General features: G+C 37.3%; 1 protein-coding gene across 1 annotated transcript; it reads left to right on the top strand.

Annotated features, from left to right (window-relative positions):
* Nucleotides 1-14,560: 14,560 nt before the first annotated feature.
* On the top strand, nt 14,561-18,243 carry hoxb2a (homeobox B2a). Its single transcript, XM_088352830.1, has 2 exons — nt 14,561-15,343; nt 17,144-18,243. Exons 1-2 carry the CDS (start codon nt 14,860-14,862, stop codon nt 17,902-17,904), a joined length of 1,245 nt encoding a protein of 414 aa, XP_088208956.1. The 5' UTR covers nt 14,561-14,859; the 3' UTR covers nt 17,905-18,243.
* The last annotated feature ends 1,358 nt before the right edge of the window (nt 18,244-19,601 follow it).

Here is a 19,601-nt window from a genome sequence, read left to right on the forward strand (position 1 = left end):
CATTTGGGAAAGAATGAAGAAAAGACCACAAGATCAAGTAATGTGACTAACCGTTGGGGACACACTTGAAGGAGGGTTGGCATTTAAGACAGAAATGAGACAGAGAGCAGCAATTCAGTGATTTATGCTTTACCGACACTTGAGAACTAACCATGATTTTGGCCAAAAAGTTATATCCATTGATGTTAATTAGTGCAAAAAAAATCAGTATTTGAATGTGTATCTATTCATTTATAACGGAAAGATCACACTGTCCTCTTGTGTTTTCTTTTATAGCTCTGTCATCTTCGCACATTACATGCTTGTTGAGCAAACTGTTTACAGTAATCCCTTGTTTTTCACAGGGGTTGCGTTCCAAAAAAGTCCAGAAAAAGTCAAAACCCGCAAAGTCTAAAATATTTATTTATTTATTTGTTCATTAGGTATCAGTAACATATAAAGCTATGGCTGTAACAAAATACAATTACTGATCTGCAGATAAAAACACAGAATTGGAGGACTTCTTTCTGTGTAAGAAGATTATGTAGAGAGCATCGGGTCAGCTGCACGCTAGGATTGGGCAGAGGTGGGTAGAGAAGCCAAAAATGTTACTCAAGTAAAATAGAGTTACTTCAGAATATTATTACTCAAGTAGAAGTGAACATAGTCATCCAAATACTTACTTGATTAAAAGTAAAAAAGTACTTGGTGAAAAAAATGACTCGAGTACTGAGTAACTGTAGCGACATCATATTTATTGATATTTTTTTTTTAAACTATCAATCAGATCATCAAATTATCAACGTCCATCCAATCAACAAAGTAGATTAAAAGAATTACAATAAATTTAAATGCTTGAATTTACAATAAAATGTGCTTAATTAATTTTTTGATTTATATGATTAAACAGGCTCTGCAAGCAGAAAAACAAGCTAGCCCATGAGCTTGAACAAAGGAGACATTGCATATTGTAGCTTGTGTTTGGCACCCTTTTAAGGGGAACATGCTTTTGATGTGAGGCCAGGGGTGCTCCTTCTCTTCTGTGTTTTCATATTCGCTATTGCTAAACGTAATGGATCTGGTGTAAGTAAGATATAGGGTTGTTACTGGTGACTTTTGGAAAATAATTTATGTAGCCTAACCATTAGCAGTGGGTCTGATCTGCAGCACTGCTATTTTTTTCTGTATGGATCCCGCCTCAGTATCTTCAATAACAATCCATAAAAAAATCTGCTCGTGATCAGAACTTCTTTGCCCTCTTTTGACTTTCCCCTGAGTATGACTGATAATTTTCTCTTGACTTTAACTAGCCCGCTAAAATACCAGCTGTCGGCAAGCTTTGACGTCTGTTTTGGGTGGACCCATAGACTTGTGTGCCCGCCCTGCTTTTATACCAACAGCATACATCAGCCAATCACAGACCGTGATAGGATTTGCTGTGTTCGCAGCAGAACGCAACGCACAATGAAAATACGCAAATTATTGAAACCATGAAAAGTAAACCGCAGTGAGGCGAGGGATTACTGTACTTTTAAATTGGCGGCCTCAAACCTTTTTTGTGCAGTGGTTTGGTTACTGCTACAGACTTTTACGCAGCTGGCCTTTGTTTTTACTTTTACTGTACTAAAAACAAAAATAAACAATAGGGTGCCACACCTCTTCTTTAAGGTGTATTTAAAAAAAAAAGATGAAAATGGAAATAGATCTTGTTCATGTAAACAGTTACCTACATTACATGTCACAAATAGTTGAAGATCATTGATCGAAAGAGATTCTAGAGTAAATCATTGATTAATTGTGCCTGTGATTGATTGACTAGTTACTTAACTTCTGTGCTACCCTGCCCGTGATCCAAACTCACCTGCAATTGGCTCCAGCTCCCCATGACTACAATGAAGGAAAGTTGTGGAATGGACAAAAGTACCAACAGAAAAGCAGCATACTATAGCGGTTAGGATATGTTTACAGTCAGAACATAATATACTGGTACATAATAGCCAGACTTAAAATTGAGTTCCATATAAATTTTAAGTCTTTCGAACTCAAAACTCTGTCATAACATAATCTGTCATCCATTGATCTCAAAGTGTTTTTCAAATAAGTACCTGAGGACAAATCATAATATTTTTGAACACCACACACTGGTATATCATTTAACTAATAACTTGCCACAAGCCCCGTATACAAAAAGGTCCTCCAAATAATAAAGAGGGGCATTTAATGGGAAGTTACTCAAGTGGCGAGATAAGGTAGAGAGTTTTCTTCCCCTCGAGGCAACAGATGTTGTCATCTGAGCTGAGCTGTGTGTTGAGCTTTTCAAGGGGGGAAATAATATATGGAATTATTTCATCATTCCAGTCTAGTAAGCGCATAAAACACTGCTTTGTGATCCTCTGTCTCTTTTCAAATGTCTGTGTAGATTGTGTATTACAAACCCGTTGTGTTTAATGTGTGAAAACAGCACATGACCTCTGACTGGACAGTTCTTTTTGCATCTGTACACCAACTTAACACCTACAATCACTACTTATTTGACCCCAATCACGATTGGAAAACTCGAAAACGATATATTTACTAGATTGGCAGTCTCCAACGTTTTCTGTACCACAGACCGGTTAAGTGGTCCACAATATTTTCACAGCCTGACCCAAGGTCAGCACTAAACATATTGGTTCTTTTCTATGATAATAATCACAACAATAATGAAAAATGTAATTCATTCATCTTCTGAACTACTGGCAACAGGGTCGCGGGGGTTGAGCACTATCCATGAAAACTTAAAGAAGTGGGCAGGGGACACCCTGGACTAGTTGACATCCAAACCAGGGCATAACGATTACATTAATAATAATAATTATGCATGGCATCCACTGTGTGTAACCACGTGCAATCTTATTGGGGTGTCCTAAAAACATTGCACCAATATCAAATGACATAGGCAACAATGTTTCAGCAACAACTCAATGCAACACACTCTGGTCGCTATCATAATGTTCAATGGAGGTATGTCAAAATCAGTTTGGCTCAGGGGCATAATACAGACTTTATGTTCTACGGCCAGCTGGATAATTTAAAAAAATGTCAAATCCAAATTTTTGGCTTTGTTTTTCAGAATTATGCTTGATCATTCAGCCTTCATTAGTACCCCAGCCTACATGAAAATATCACTGATGACAAGGAATCTTTTCTAAACACAAAACATTTCTTCACAAATTATGGGTAAAAAATATTTTCATGTTTGGCGTTGAATATGTTTACTGGTTTATTTCAACTGTTGAGTGAATGCAGTTTTACACCTGAACCAAATAACCACGCTATTCAAACTCGACTATACCCTCTAATAGCCGGAGGGAGCATTTGGTCTTCATTTAGTTATAAAGAATCGTAACTTTTGATAAAAATGCCCTACATACTTGCTCCTTTTTTTGTCCAATTTGGATATTATTGGTAGACTGAATGTTTGACATGACTGATTTAATGCCAAATGTCACATAGAGCTACATGCCAAGTAAACAAGGATAACAATAAAATAAAATAAAGGGTTAGGGCGTGGTGGTGTTGTGTGGTCTTGCTGCACTGCTTGTTGTAGCACCAGCGTAGGGTCCCAAATACCTGTATCCTCAAATTGCAATGATACATTTTTCTTCCATTGCCAAAGGTTTTCTCGTGGCTATTAATTATTTTCCTTGTGTATCGAAGACACATCTGGCTTAATCTTTGCAACTTGATGCAGTGGAGTACGAGTAACCATTCTCCACACCGATTGGCTAACCAAACCTGAAGTGCAGACAGTTGGTTTGATTCATTCCCTGTTATATCTTCCCCGGGCGGGGATCCTGGCTTCCCACATGACAGTTTTACCGCCTAACTGCCCAATGTGGCAGCCTGTGTAAACCACACCATCTTTAATTCAAACACACTGCCTCAAACAATCTAGATTACGTTTGGTGTGTAGAAAACTAGTAGAGGCATCCTTCTGTGCGGCCCATTACCTAATGTAAAAAAGTACTACAGTCTAACACGTTTTGTACACACAGCAATACTAAGCTAAAATCCAATAGGTGATTAATGCAGTCAAGGGACACTTATGCTGACATTCATTCATCTATTTATTTACGTTTTGCACATAATGGATACAGGGTAAAGATTTCAGAATGCCTTTTTTTAATCATGCTTATACCTGTTTTTTTCTTTTATTTCACTGAAGGAAGTACACTTTGTCATTAGAATCTCTACAGGGTATACATATATATATATATATATATATATATATATATATATATATATATGAAGAGAGAAAGAGAGAGAGAGAGAGAATGTGTGTGTACATATATATGTGTGTGTGTGTGTGTGTGTGTGTGTGTGTGTGTGTGTGTGTGTGTGTGTGTGTGTGTGTGTGCGCTTGTAAAAAAAAAGTGTATTTCCGGAAATATGTTCACAGTTTTGTTTTGGTTTTAAATGTGCTTATTGTTTTGAACTACCTATAAGAGGAATTTGGGGCAATCCACAAAACTTTGAGCTTTTTTTTAAAATCAGATGTGTAGCCTGCTTCGCACTCAGATCCAGAAATATATTCACATGTTATTTTTTTAAAGTGTGATTTGCATAAATGCGGTAAACATCTGGAAATCCTTTTTTGCACTAAGAGTTTACATTTTTGATTCTGAAGTAAAATTGTTTTTAAAATACTTTGGAGGAAAAAAAGGATCTTGAATAAGAGCCTTTTCAAAAACATGATTAGATGTAAACGTTTATACAATTTATTTATTTGTAAAAGCCAGTTAAACAAGTGTTTTAACTCTGTGTTGTCTTTATTTATCCATCATGTATTTGTATTAGGAAAACTACTGTAATTTTCAAAGATTTTTCTGCTATAAAAGAAGAACTCTGTTTTTCTTCCTTGAAATGAAATGAAATGATCTGCATTTATATAGCGCTTTTCAAGTCAAGACTTCCCAAAGCGCTTAAGGATTGTACTAAGGTTTACGTTTTATAGTTCTCGTATTTTGATAGGGAATAGTGAATGTTCCTACAGTGACCCTTGTACATAAATGTCTTGACATGCACAGGGAAAGGGCAAAGATAGGAATTGTTACTCCATTCATGGACTCTAGAATTTTGAAGCTGTATTAGCTGCGGAAAAATAACTGTTTTTGGGAGAAAACATATTTCTTAATTTGCCCATTAGAAACTTTCTATTTGATTGTTTATAGACTTGTCTGTCCAAGAATTCCCAAATAAAATGTTTCTTTAACCAATGTTTTATTTACTGATTCAAACTCCTCTCCGGCAAAAGACTTGAATTGCAGCCTTTGTAGGTAATCCCACATCCTTAAACATGCAAAATGTGAGGAAATAGTAAGTGGTTTTTGCATAAAATCTATATATAAATTTAATCGGTATATTCCAATTATTTTCCGAGATAATGTATTTTGAAGACAGCCTGTCTCGCTTTTGACTTTCTGAGCTGTGAAGTCATCAGAGTAACACCGGCACGCTTAGAAGCCAGTCCCCATATTGTCTTACATGTTAATTAGTCTAACAGGTTATAAGTGTTTTAAGCCAAGTTTTGGTAGTTTTGGGAAGAATGCCTATGCGTTAATAGGTTAATGCTGTAATGGTACAACAAAGGACGAGCAGCCAAAAGGGGCTAACTGGTAAAAAAACACATGGAGAGCCACCAGGGGGGCTAACCAGGACCGGTTACCGGAAGGGGGTCGCAACCTCGCTGTAAGGATGCGAGGCTGGCCGACCAAAGAACACGCACTGAGAAGCCAGGCTAATCGGGAAAAAACAGCCATGGGCGACAAATGCCAAAATTGCTGGGAATAAACCAATGGACATGGCAAAATAGCCGGCTGCTAAAGGAGGCTAACCGGGACCGATCCACGAAAGGCGACCGCAGTCTCGATGGAAAACTGTGAGGCTGTCTGACCAAAAACATGCAATGAGCAGCCATGCTAACCAGGAACCAACTAACGAAAAGCGACTACAGGGCCACACTATACGCACGGGGGGAGTAGCCAAAAATCTTACTTAGGTAAAGTAATGTTACTTCAGAATGATAAACCTCAAGTAGAGGTAAAAAGCAGTCATTCAAATAATTAAAGAAAAAGTACCTGATCAAAAGATTACTCAAGTCTGTAGCAATGTGTTATTTATGATTTTCTTTAGACAAAGTCAATCAGATCTTTAAATCATCAAAGTCCATCCAATCAACAATAAATAACATTTAATTTAAAAATAGATGAAAATAGTCAATGTAAATTCAAGTACTTTAAAAAACAATAAAATAATAATAGTGGAGATCAAAGTACAACATTAAGCACAAGTAGCACATTTAAATAAATTTAATACTTTTTAACAGGCTCTGCAGGCACCTCAAAATGTTGAAGGAGCCATTTTGGCCACAAACAAGTCAGGAGCCGCAAAAAAATTAAAAGCCTTATACAAGCCTTATAATGAACTCAACACTTGCTGTAAGTACCTATAAAAGCTTACTATCAAAATGACTAAGTTGAATGCAGCACATCCTTTGGAGAATGATGTGACTACTCTCTTAATAATACCGACTCAAGTTTAACTGCTATATTAATGATTTATGGATTGTTAACTTGTTCATTTTTTTCCCAGGATTTGAAAAAAAACAACAAAGGTGCATAATGTGTCCCTCATCTGGCCAATAAAAAGAGTGCAATGAAACGCTGCATACATTTATAAAAATAAGATTTCGAAAAGGTAAAATAAATATAATCACAATAATACAGTTTAAGTTAGATATCTGTGCTGTCATTTTTTTCTCTTTTTACCTTTGGGCTCCATGGCAGATCACACAAACATGCTGGTTTGGTACCTGTCTGTTTGTGATGCGGCTCCTTTGAAAGGGGCGGAGCTTGGGCCACACAACTTGGTTCTCGTGTCCTGTAATTCAGAACCTCTGAATTACAGGACAGTGGAGAAAACATGCAAACGAGAACTGCGTGTACTTACGTGGAGAGGATTTAAGTAACGGGTTCAATGTAGCTTAATCTAGCGGAGTAAGTGTACAGTTCCTTCGTCACAAATTTATTCAAGTAAAAGTAAAAAGTATCATGATTTCAAAATACTCCCAGAAGTACAAAATGTCCCAAAACATATTCAACTAAATGTAACAGAGTAAATGTTACTTGTTACTTTCCACTTTTCCATATAAGCCATATAGCTCTGCCTCCTAATGTTAAGAGACCCTTGAACGTGGCATGATGTGTTCACGTGACATTGAACCTCACTCCAGCTCCAATTCTTTCTCCCCATTAATCCACACACGCAAACACACACATTTAAACTCACTCTTACTTCTGAAGACTGGACACATAAATCAGCGTGCCATAAATAACAGTCTTACTACCTTTTACATTTTAGTTATACTAACAGACAATAAAAACACCAATAAGCAGGGATTGGATCTAATTTATGACCTCATAAAAACCGACAGGGAACTTGGCTTCGGCATCGCAGCCGTTGCTGAAAATAGAAGCGAGAAGAGCTGCCAAACGCGCCAGGAGAGCTTCTCAACGCTGGATACTATGTTAGAAATTGTCAACAAATATCATTTTATTTGTGCAGGAGGTTATACTTTATTTGAAACCTTCTCCATTTTTCCCCTCTTGATTGACTACCTTTAGAGCAGGGGTCTCAAACTCAGTTTTCTTGGGGGCCGCCAGAGCTTGGGTCTCAGTGAGGTTGGGCCGCATTAAGTTTTCCAAAAGAATATCCCTGATTTAAAAATATCCATCTTTTCAAATGTTTAAAAAACGTTTTTTATATACAAAATAAGTTCTAAAAATCAAAACTATTGACAACTAACAAGAAAGTCAATCAAAGGACACTTTATGTGATTCAAAGAGTGTAATTATCATAATCCAGATTTTAACATATGTCTTTAGCCTTTAATTTTCTGATCATGAATTGTTTTTAACATGGCTTCTAGCAAAATTATTTATCATAACATTTAGCTTTTGTGACGTACGACAGAGGAAATACGGCAAAATGATATTTTATAACCATGCTCAAGTGGATAAAATTTGTTCAACAGACTTATCTCAAAGGCAAGAGCACACCAAAACTTATTTGCGAGGTTCATCCACTGTCCTTTAGTCTTCAATTCAACAGCGATGACAATATCCCTTCTGGAACAGGCATCCATATGAAAGTTTTACATTCAATTCATATACTGAGCTGAGGGCCTCGCAAAATCGGCCTGCGGGCCGCAACAAGCCCTTGAGCCACATGTTTGAGACTTGTGCTTTAGAGCAAGGGGTCTCAAACTCACGCCCTGTGTGATGATAGTTTGAGGCCACCGCCTTAATACAAAAGTTTAAATGGACACTGTGTTTTATTAAGCACTTCCAAGCAGTAGAAAAATAATACCTAAAAAAAGACAATATTGTTTGAAAAAAATACTCAAACTATGATATAAAAGTGCCTTTTTAAAATACTCATGGATGGGAAAATGTATTTTACATAAAATGGGGCTCATCTACAGGAAGCTGACATTATTGCCCATTATCTTGCTGCTACGGGATCCCCTAAAACTCATTTTTACTGCTTCTTTTCTTTTTTTCTTTTTTGTCTCATTTTTCTATTTTCCTCCTTTTTTCCTTTGCCCATTTTCATATTTTCTTAGAATTTTTTTCGTTTCTTTTTTTAAATCATTTTTTTCTGTCTTCTTCGTAAAAGGCTAAGTAAAAAATGAAAAGAAAAATGGTGCAATTTGGTCACTATGAGTCTCTGTAGTTTGTATTCTTCATTGTAATTTGAAGAACTCAGTTGCACGACAAAATACAGTGGCATCTAGTGGTCATACAATACACACTGTTTATATAAGCGCAGCCCAAGCAAATTCTGAATTAATTAATTACTGTATGATTGGTTTACGAATATTAATTATTAAAGGTTCAGGCCGTGACTTCAAAATATTCTACTTGTTGGAGCCATCTTCAGGCTTAAATCATCATTGCAGCTCCTGCCAAGCTGCTCCTGTGGTGCAAGCAAAAAGGTGCATTTCTTAGACTCGCTCGAATTAACTCTTCTTTTTAATCTCTTTTGGGGTTAGGGTTGGTGTTTGAACTGTATTTGAAACAGTCCTTTTCTTACTTTCACTATTTTCATACTACATTGACTGAAAACTGCAAGCACGAGCATAAAATCACTTATTACGTCCCCCCCTCTCTCTTCCCCCTTTTCTGCTTCAAGAGCGAGTCCCGAACAGCTCTGATAAAAGTAAGATAAACGCTGAAAGACGCGAAAAATATCATAAAGGCTTTTTTTTAAACTCGATTGAGCATTGTTAACACATACTTAAAGCCCCAGAAGGTAATAGTTGACCATGACATGGTACTGTATTGTCTAATGCGTACGAAAACCGGTGGCAACGAGCACAGCATAGAAGCAAGTTGCCAGACAAACATGGCAGCGATCTTAAGTAGGGATTCTCTCTAGTGTCTCAACCTATTATTATTTATCAAAAGAATACTAATTTGTATGATAGGTCACGTATTTTTGCCTAGTATCCAAATCAATGTTTTTTTTAACTGAATCAAAGTTTTTGCACCACTAGGAGGCACTAAATATCACCGACCGTCTCTTTAATATAGAGACTATTCTACTTTCAACTTTTCTAGTACATTCAAAAGACGCACCCAACATTTAATGATTTTTTTAGAACTTATTTTGTGTATAAAATGTCATGAAATTTATTTGAGAATCGTGTTGGCAGCCCCCAACAAATTGAGTTTGAGAACACTTCTTATAGCAGATCATAAACAACACCAAACCTGTTAGGGTCTGGTGTGCCTTCGTCCACCAGAGGGCGCCCTATGTGTCTGTAATATGGACAGGTGTGTCCAGTCACCCCACACCTGTCCCTTTTAGCCTGACCATCCATAAGGACATTTTGGAAAGCACTCAGTGTCTTGTGATTTTTGTTTTTTCATCATTTATTTTCCACCATCAATACCATTACCTTTTTGCAGTTACATCCTGGTTTCTGAGGTTTGCTTTTTTGTTTTTATGTTTCAGACAGTTTTATTGTTGTTTTGACCATTTGTTTGTTACTTTATCAATTATTATGTTTTTAAATGCCATCTCTTTGAGCACCTTGCAACGCTTCCTTCATCCTGCTTCCTGCGCTTGGGTCGACTGCAAAATCACAAATGTTTGTATAAAAACAAAAATAAATTAGCAAAGAAAATGTATAAAATAGCCGACTGATTCTGCTGTTGTCAGATTCTCATGGCCTGCTTCTGTCACTATCTCTCTCCCCCCCATGTAAATTTTTGTCTTTCCTTTTTTTAAACCCTCCCCATGCGGATAAAAACGTACACACAGACAAAATGGATGTTGATTGCAATGTGTAGGCCTATTTAATTTGCAGGCTGTAGTATTAATATATACACATACAACATGAGGAAGGTATGTAAAGAATGACAATATATGTTGATGCAACGTTCAAGAAGAGCTGCGTCACTTTCCTGGCAGTAGACTAAGATTGATCACCGCCTCCCAATCGGGGCCCCCAGAAATACTCCAGCAAGGTTGATTTTTAAGTGTAAAGATTTTCATACAATAATTTTTAGGAAATTGCCCGATAGATATAACTCAAAATAAGAAAAAAAAAGTATATATAGTATAGTCTTTACCCTTAAGATATAGTTTAGCCTATTGAGAATGCATGCGCTAACCAGGAGCATTTTAGGTTCAGAGTTTTGAGGGTGCTGAGCACACTGAGTGTCTGGCTGGTTATATTTTTCCTTTTTTTTTTCATTTCCCTTAAAGTGATTTAGAATTATGCAACACTGTTCAGGAATGTCACTTCCCATTTGTGAACATCACATCACACTTTGTGAATAGCAGAAATATTATTACTACTACTGTACTACTGTAAACACATGCAAAAAAATATGTAAACAGGCATGAAAATGTACATAACCACACACAAAAGGTATGTAAACACGCACAAAGAGGTAGGTAAATATGCACAAAAACGTACGGAAACACGCAAAACGTATATAAGAACGCACAAAAAGGTAGGTAAAAACAGACAAAAGCGTATGTAAACAAACACAAATATGTATTTAAACACACAAAATGTACATAAACATGCATAAAAACATATGTAAACACACAAAAAAAGTGTGTGTAAACACACAAAACGTATGTAAACATACACAAAAACGTATGTCAACGTACACAAAAACGAACGGAAACACGCACAAAAACGTCCGTAAACACACACAAAACGTATGTAAACACGCACAAAGACGACGGTAAATATGCACAAAAACGTATGGAAACACACAAAATGTACATAAGAACGCACAAAAACGTAGGTAAAAACAGACAAAAATTTATGAAAACAAACACAAATATGTACATAAACACACAAAATGTACATAAACATGCATGAAAACTTATGTAAACACACAAAAAAATGTGTGTGAACACACAGAACGTATGTAAACATACACAAAACCGTACGCAAACACACACAATACGTACGGAAACACGCACAAAGACGTACGTAAATATTTACAAAAACATGCAAACACAAAACGTAAATAAGAGCGTACAAAAACAAAGGTAAAAACAGACAATAACATATGAAAACAAACACAAATATGTACATAAACACACAAAATGTACATAAACATGCATTAAAACGTATGTAAACTCACACAAAAGTGTGTGTAAACACACAGAATGTACGTAAACATGCACAAAAATGTCCGTAGCGCAATGCTTTTGACCGTCTGTAATGGTAACGACGACAAAATAAATATGCCACAAATGAGCGTTGAGGGGGCAAGAGCGAAGCTCGAAATCAAATGGACTGGACCATTTCAGGGCAGTGGACGCTGCTTGTTCATATTTTTGTTTTGTTTTCCTTTTTTTTTTATACAGCATTTCTCATCCAATTGAAGCCTATCCTGTCTTTTATTAAGAGAAAAACATGTTTTATAACTTTTGGGGTGTTTGGGTTGGATCTGGGGGTGCTCCTCCACCCCCAAAAACGGGCCGGTTACGCCCACAGTGCTCACCCTTCCGTTGCTTAACGACCTCTCCGTGAACTCACTCTCCCTGTGTGAACACACTAACATTTCCACTTCAATCTTCGGGAAGGCTATCACAAAAAAGTAGAACACAGATCTAGCTTCACGCACTGGGAAGAAACATTCACTATTTCAAAAATAAAAATAGAAAACACTCATATGTTTTCTTTCAGATTGAAACCTGTGCCTCACTTCGAAACCCTATTAGATGCATGAATATTATTTCCATTGATTGCAAAGATAGCTCGAGGACCGGTTCTGAAAACAGCTGACCAGTGTTAGGTCATAGTGATTTTCTGGGAATTTTGATTTCTTGTTGGCATCAATCAACATGATCAGTGTCTATATTGACGTGATGAATCCTTCCAAAACATTTTTAAAACAACTCTGTAATTCATATATGTAAATAACTGAGATCGCAGATATTTTACTTGTTGACTGAGCCTGTTTTCAAAACGACATTTAATAAATACAACCTGGTGAGAACACGATACTAACATGAAAACAACATAGTAGTCACGTAATCAGTTGTTATCTTAAAAACCAACTATAAAATAAACATGCATGCTCCTTCCTGGGTCTTTTTGTTAGTGTAGCCTGAAAAATTGTAAAAGTAAGAAAAGGCCTGTTTCAAATACAATCGAAACGCCAACCCAATCCCAAAAAAAGATTAAAAAAGGAAGAGTTTATTAGTACTTAAGGAAAGAGCTGACTGAGGCTGTGATCATGACTTTAACCCAGGAGAAATTGCAGACATCAACTTTAATAAAAGAATCATCTAAACTAACACAAGGGGAAGGTCTTTTTTTCATAATCATGACACATCCAAGCAAAAAGAAGAAGACAGAGAAGAAGAAGAAGAAGACAGACAGGAAAAACATACAGACAGTAATCAACACAGCCCAAAAGTTCATTGGCTGCTTTCTCCCCACTCAGAGGACATTGCCTGCTTGCAATACCGTAGAAGAGCAATTAACATGATAAGAGACAATTCCCATCCCTGCCACCACCTCTTTGACCTGTTGCCCTCTGGCAGGTGCAACAGGTTCTTCAAAACAAGGACAACCAGGTTCAGAGACAACGTCTTCCCACAGGGCCATCACCATCTTGAGTCAGTGATTCTCAAATAGAGGGACGGGCCCCCATGGGGGGAAGGGGCTGCAACGCTCTGTCAAGGCTTCGGGGATTTTTTTTTAATTCTTACCAGAATAAAATGCAATTGAACCTCCACTACACTAGGTCACAGTGGTCTTCTCATTGGCAAATTGTCTTGTTTACATTTAGCCTCCATGCAGAGCATTGAGTACACAGTGTAAGCATTGAAGCAGAGACAGTCGAAGAGAGACAGGGTCAAGAGAAAAACAAAAGTCCCCTCTGGAAAGCTATGATGAGGAAGTTTGACGAAGCGTATGTAGCACTTCACTGCGACCACAGAGGGAGACAAGCAAAGACCAGTGTGCTTGCCAGGTTAAAATGTTGGCAGCAGATTTGGTATGAACAGAAGTGATATGCTACCACTAAAATCGAACAATCGTTCTTTTGTCCCTACCAATATTATGTGATCAGTAAAAAAAAAAAGACGGAGTGCAAAATAATTTCTTCTTTAGAGGGGTGAGGAAATAATTTTGATGCACTGCCCTAAACAAAAGCACAAAAAAGTGAAAAGATATCTTGCGACTCATTTTCGGTATTTTCTCTTTTTGTTGATGTTGAATAGTGAACACATACAGTATACTCATGCACAAAAATGTGAAAATATATGCTGTTTTTTGTTTTGTTTTTTAAATGCCACTAAATGGCATTGCACTTATTTTTATTGCACTATTTTTACAATGCACTATTCTTTTTGATGCATTAATATCAAAACCTAGGCCAGGTTTTCTAAGCACAACTTTGTCGTTATTTATTTTATTTTATTTTTTGCCTATTTATCCTGATAGTCTTTTATCCTTTTTCTATTTTAAGTAAATATTACACGTTTTACCCTGGAGTGCCATGACTAATCTTGATGCATACAATATTTCACAATGTTGATATCAATGTCAATAATGACAGTTCAATTTAAAAACAAATTGGATCGGTATCGCATGAGTATTGATTGATGGTACATTGTATCTACTTGGATCGGAGTGATATTGGTGACCCCTGTTTTAAATTTATATCTGTAAGCATTTTCTAAGAGCCATAAATATACCTCATAAATAGTGTTGCTCACGTTTGAATGTTAACTGTCATCAGCCACAATGTGAAAATGTCCCATTGTTTGTGTATACGAGCTGAGACAGGTCGCCCACACTGTCCACATGGCCACCAGTAGCCTTCAGAATTTCCCCCCTCCCCCTGAATCCCTCAGGACAAAACAATGGTATTATTTTGTTTTGTTTCCCAGTTTGCCTTATTTTGTACAAAACAATTCCGCAGCTTCCCACAATCAACGCTGCTGCCGGGCCTAGGCTTTAATTGGTTATTGGGGGTCACGTGACCAGGAATTGGCTTCAGTTTCACCCCATAGCTTTTCATTATAGCCTACCTGGGCCTCAACACGCGAGTAATATAACCAATATATATAATAATTATATTGCATTCTGCATTATTTGTTCGTTTCTGTAGCTGCAGACATTTTTTTGTGTGTTTTTTATGTCCGTTTAATTCTGAGCTGTTTCAGATGCGTAGGAGTCTGCACGATTGTGTATATGCGTGTTGATTTGCACGCTTGTGTTTTGCTTTTTATTAAGCAGGAGAGATTTGGCCGAGGTTCGTCGTCAGTCATTTATATCAATTTTTAATAGCTATGAATTTTGAATTTGAACGCGAGATCGGTTTTATAAACAGCCAACCGTCGCTAGCAGAGTGCCTGACGTCGTTCCCTGCCGTCCTGGAGTCATTTCAAACTTCATCAATCAAGGAGCAGACAGTAATTCCGCCTCCCTTCGAGAACACCATTCCTAGCTTCAGCCACTGCACAGTCAGCCAGCCGAGATCATCTTTAAGGAACCAACAGAACCGAAGAAGCTCCGTTAGTAATGGCCCCCAAACCAACCACCGACTCACCCAGCAGCCCTGCACGCCTGAGCAGGCCCCCGCCGCAAACACATCCTCGATCTCGGGAGCACCTGCTCACGAATTCCCCTGGATGAAGGAGAAGAAATCGTCCAAAAAGGGTCAGAAAAGTGGGAACAGCTCAAGCAGTGGTGGATCCATCATCCTACCCGCATCTTCATCTCCATCACCAACTGCCCCCGGGTACGCTCCGGCGGGCATCGAGTCGCCCACAGGTCGGTATGTGCTAGATCACGTTCGTTTGGCCCGCAAGGAATAACTCAATTATGCTGTCCAGTGTTCACTTGCACTTGTTCCATTGTGTCAAACAGATGAATCCAAGGTGTTATTTGTGTCTATTTGTGTCGTGTGCATTGCGGTGATGCAAGTTGAACAATGGAAGCCATTTTTGGCGCAAGATGAAGTGCAATGCCTTCCACAATCGTTTATTACCTTTAAACATTGGGAGGTAAATTGTTGTTTTAATCGTTCTGATGAGTTATCATCAAAGAAACAATATCAAAAAACAACGGAGGGTATCAAAAAGGTATGCAATGTCATGTTTATTTCGATGTTAACCCCATACTCTTGTTTTCTTGTCCCTGAGGGGAGAAGGATGAGCCTGGCGTCTGTTTATTTACTTTGCTTTATCAGTTGTGTTGCATATTTTTGACATCTTAGCACATATTTAGAATTATTTTTTCAAATGAGGTTCTCTTGATAAACGCTAATCACATCATAAGCACGGACAAATATCCAGCTCATTCTGCTTGAATTGAATGGCCCACATTATTTATATGCTTTCATTTGAAGTTAGTCTATTATGTCCTGAAATAGGCTTTTAATATTTTCACAGAAAAACAAAATATTTGAATGTGTATTTTGTTAATTATTAAAACCCAAATTCAGCCTTCTTAAAGCCCAGCATTGTTATGCAGCTTCATCTGCATAGCTGAACATTCTCAGTGGTTGGAAGTCAAAAGAAAAAAAATCACTAATTAAAACGTTATTACACCGTAAAGGCGTGGACATTTTATGGTCAAAATACATCAAGTGCAAATAATATTATTTCTGACTACAAGGGTTAAAAAGCATGGTATAATTTGATGATAGGCGTACAGTTTGCAATGAGTAAAATTTTGACCTATAACGAATATATAGGAAAGTGATGGAAATAGACGTTGCAAACAAAAAAGGAAATGTATTTACCAAATACCCACGTGCTCATAATTATTATCTGTAGCCTACTTAATTTGTTCCGTATATTTCCAAACATCGCCTGGTCAACTGTTTAAATGCCAATATAACGGGGGTGCATATAATCAAAGCATGGTGGGGTGGGGGTTACATTTTCCCTACCATATTGTAAAATTATTAGTCATAACGGGTTTATATTTCATTTTTAGGCCAGGATTATTAATATTTTTTTGCATTGATCTTTGCTAAAACAATCCAATGCACCGACTCCACCGAGATAGATAGATAGATAGATAGAAAAATAATGATGGCATGTTTAACTCAACACAAGGGGATTCTCATGCATATTATTAATCACTTGTACATTGGTAATGTTTATCATATTTAAGAATTCAACAACAAAAAACAAATTCGCTGATAACATTTTGAAAATTGGTTTTAAATCACACACACACACACACATATATATATATATATATATATATATATATATATATATATATATATATATATATATATATATATATATCTGTGTGTGTGTGTGTTGCTCTTTCATCGTTCTTATTTTGTATGGTAAGTCAAAATGTAACATGATATCTGGATAATAGGAGTGGGCCACACATGGAGTTTTGGTAAATCCGATTCCAGTAAACACAAGGTATTATTACCATTATTATTACTTTTTGCTTGGATACGTCACTATTTATGAAAAGTTTACCTATAAATTTGAGTTATGTATTATTAAGATATATCAATACATTATTACCAAATTACTATAATAAAATTTACAAACATATACTCATTCTGTGCTGATATTCTTTATCTACTTTTCCGTATAGAGCTACATCAGGCGGTTCTTGACATCGGGGGAGCCGGATCCCGTCGGCTGCGCACCGCCTACACTAATACGCAACTGTTGGAGCTCGAAAAGGAGTTTCACTTCAATAAATATCTTTGTCGACCCAGAAGAGTAGAGATCGCAGCCCTCTTGGATTTGACCGAGCGACAGGTTAAAGTTTGGTTTCAGAACCGGCGGATGAAACACAAACGACAGACGACGCACCATCGTGATGGCGATGGGGGAGGGGGAAAGCAAGAATCTGGCGAGCCGAGCTACATTGAGCCGCTTGAAGGCGAGGATGCTTCATCACCATACTCAAGCCAACCGCTCGAGGCATCTGGCACCGGTGACTTATCGGATGGCGAGGCGGGGAGTAGTAATCCATCTTCGGTCGCAGCACCCACCTCCCACGCCCATGACAGCGGGAACAATGCGCATCCCACGCTAGAGGAAGGGGGGCTATCAAGCTGCCTGGGCCTGCCAAAACTCTCCAATGCGCCAGACTCCACCGAATTCCTCTCCCCGGAGCCCCCGACCGCCACAAATTCTAGCGAGAAAGCAAACAAGCAGTCGGACTCGACTCTCTCCCCTGCCTTGGCCTCTTCTGAGCTCCCTGACCTGACTTTTTTTGCAGGGGACCCTTGCTTGTCACCAAACCTGCAGAGTTCCCTAGACAGACCGGTAGATTTTTCTGAAGAGGACTTTGACTTGTTCACAACCACGCTGTGCACCATGGATCTCCAACATCTCAATTTTTGATGTTTTATATTTTTAAACATCAAGAATTACACCATCAAAAAACGAGGGCTTTTGGCGAGATTTGCATTGCTGTCGGTGAGATTGCAGTGATGGCACTGCAAAATTAAAAGTGACATTTTACACCAGTGTAGTGTTTTTCAACCTTTTTGAGCCCTTTGGAAATGTTTAAAAAAATTATCCCCAGCAGTAAGCTTAAATAATCATATTGCTTAAATTGACAGTAGAGTTTTTTTTTTATCTTTTGGTGTTACCCTTGCTCGGGAGGTAATACAGGTTTTTACTGATTTTGGTGTTTAATTTTGCTGTCAATAGAATTTCTGTTTTTAGAAACATGACCAAAACATAACAGACACAACCTAAATGATACTTAAGATGAAATAAAATGATATTTTTTTCATTTTTGACTACTATTTTCCTTGTTCTTATATATATATATATATATATATATATATATATATATATATATATATATATATATATATATATATATATTAGATAGATAGTTAGATGGATGATAAAATAATAAAAGAAATCAGCAAAATCACGTGCAATATGTCACGCTATTGATAAGTTTTTGGGGCTTTTCTGTGCAAACTTTAACATTTATTAAAAAGAAAGGCCTTGAGTGGAAGGTTTTTAGAGCAGATTTGGCGTCCTTATGTGAAGGATTAACTCCCCGTTCTCCTTGCATGTTCAAAATCCATTGACATCGTCTATCCTTATTTTGAGTGTTTACTAAAATTCAAATGTATCATTGTTATTTCAAATGAAATAAGTTATTAAATGTATTTCCCTGTACTACACAATGAGCATATGATTAGTACATAAAATGAATGGGAAAAAATAGCAAACTGCCGCCACCTACTGTTATAGGTTAATGTTAGTTATTTGACTGACGACTGGAAAGAAACCAAGGATACTGAACAATCGCATTCTTTGAATAAAATTATAAATTTGGTCAATTTCTCGTGGCACACAAGACAAAGTCTCATGGCACACGAGTGCGCCCCGGGGCCTTGGTTGAAAAACACTGCATTGGGAAACAAATGGGGTCTTTAAACATTTTGAGTCACAGGACACAGTGGTTTGAAAAAAAAGAAAAGGAGCAGGAGAATAAAGAAAATATTTTTTAATACGGATAAAGAGTCTTAAAAAGCGATGCATTGGCATTGTAAAATAATATAGATAAAATGAGCCGATTCATTTTTCAGGTTTGCATTTACCTGCACACGTTTCGTATCTTCGTATACTTCAGGGGACTCCAAAGCTTTTGAGTCGCGGGCTGTATTGGTTTGAAAAAAATGCAAAAGGTTAGGGCTTGAGAAAAAAATTGCTGATTAATGTATTTTTTGTGTGTATGCCAATGTAGAGTCTTAACCCTCGTGTTGTCCTCATTTTAAAGACCATCATTGTACTTTCTCATACAGCTCACATAGGGATGGGAATAAAAACAACGTTTCATTTTATCTACTGTTGGGACCAATTTAGGAATAGTCATAATAGTTCAAGTTAAATCAAATTTAATTCAGGGGATTTTGTCCGGGTTTTAACAACACAGTGGCGCGTCATTTTGACCCGAAGTCAGCAGGAGGGTTAAATCCGATACCTAGGCAATGCTTTAGGAAAATAGACAGCAAAAAACGAATCATTATTTTTCCACGTTTGCATTCAAATGCCCAGGTTGTGTTTCATTGTCT

The sequence above is a fragment of the Urocampus carinirostris genome, chromosome 1 (assembly GCF_059441175.1).
Source record: "Urocampus carinirostris isolate Australia breed hairy pipefish chromosome 1, RoL_Ucar_1.0, whole genome shotgun sequence".
Classification (NCBI taxonomy): domain Eukaryota; kingdom Metazoa; phylum Chordata; class Actinopteri; order Syngnathiformes; family Syngnathidae; genus Urocampus; species Urocampus carinirostris.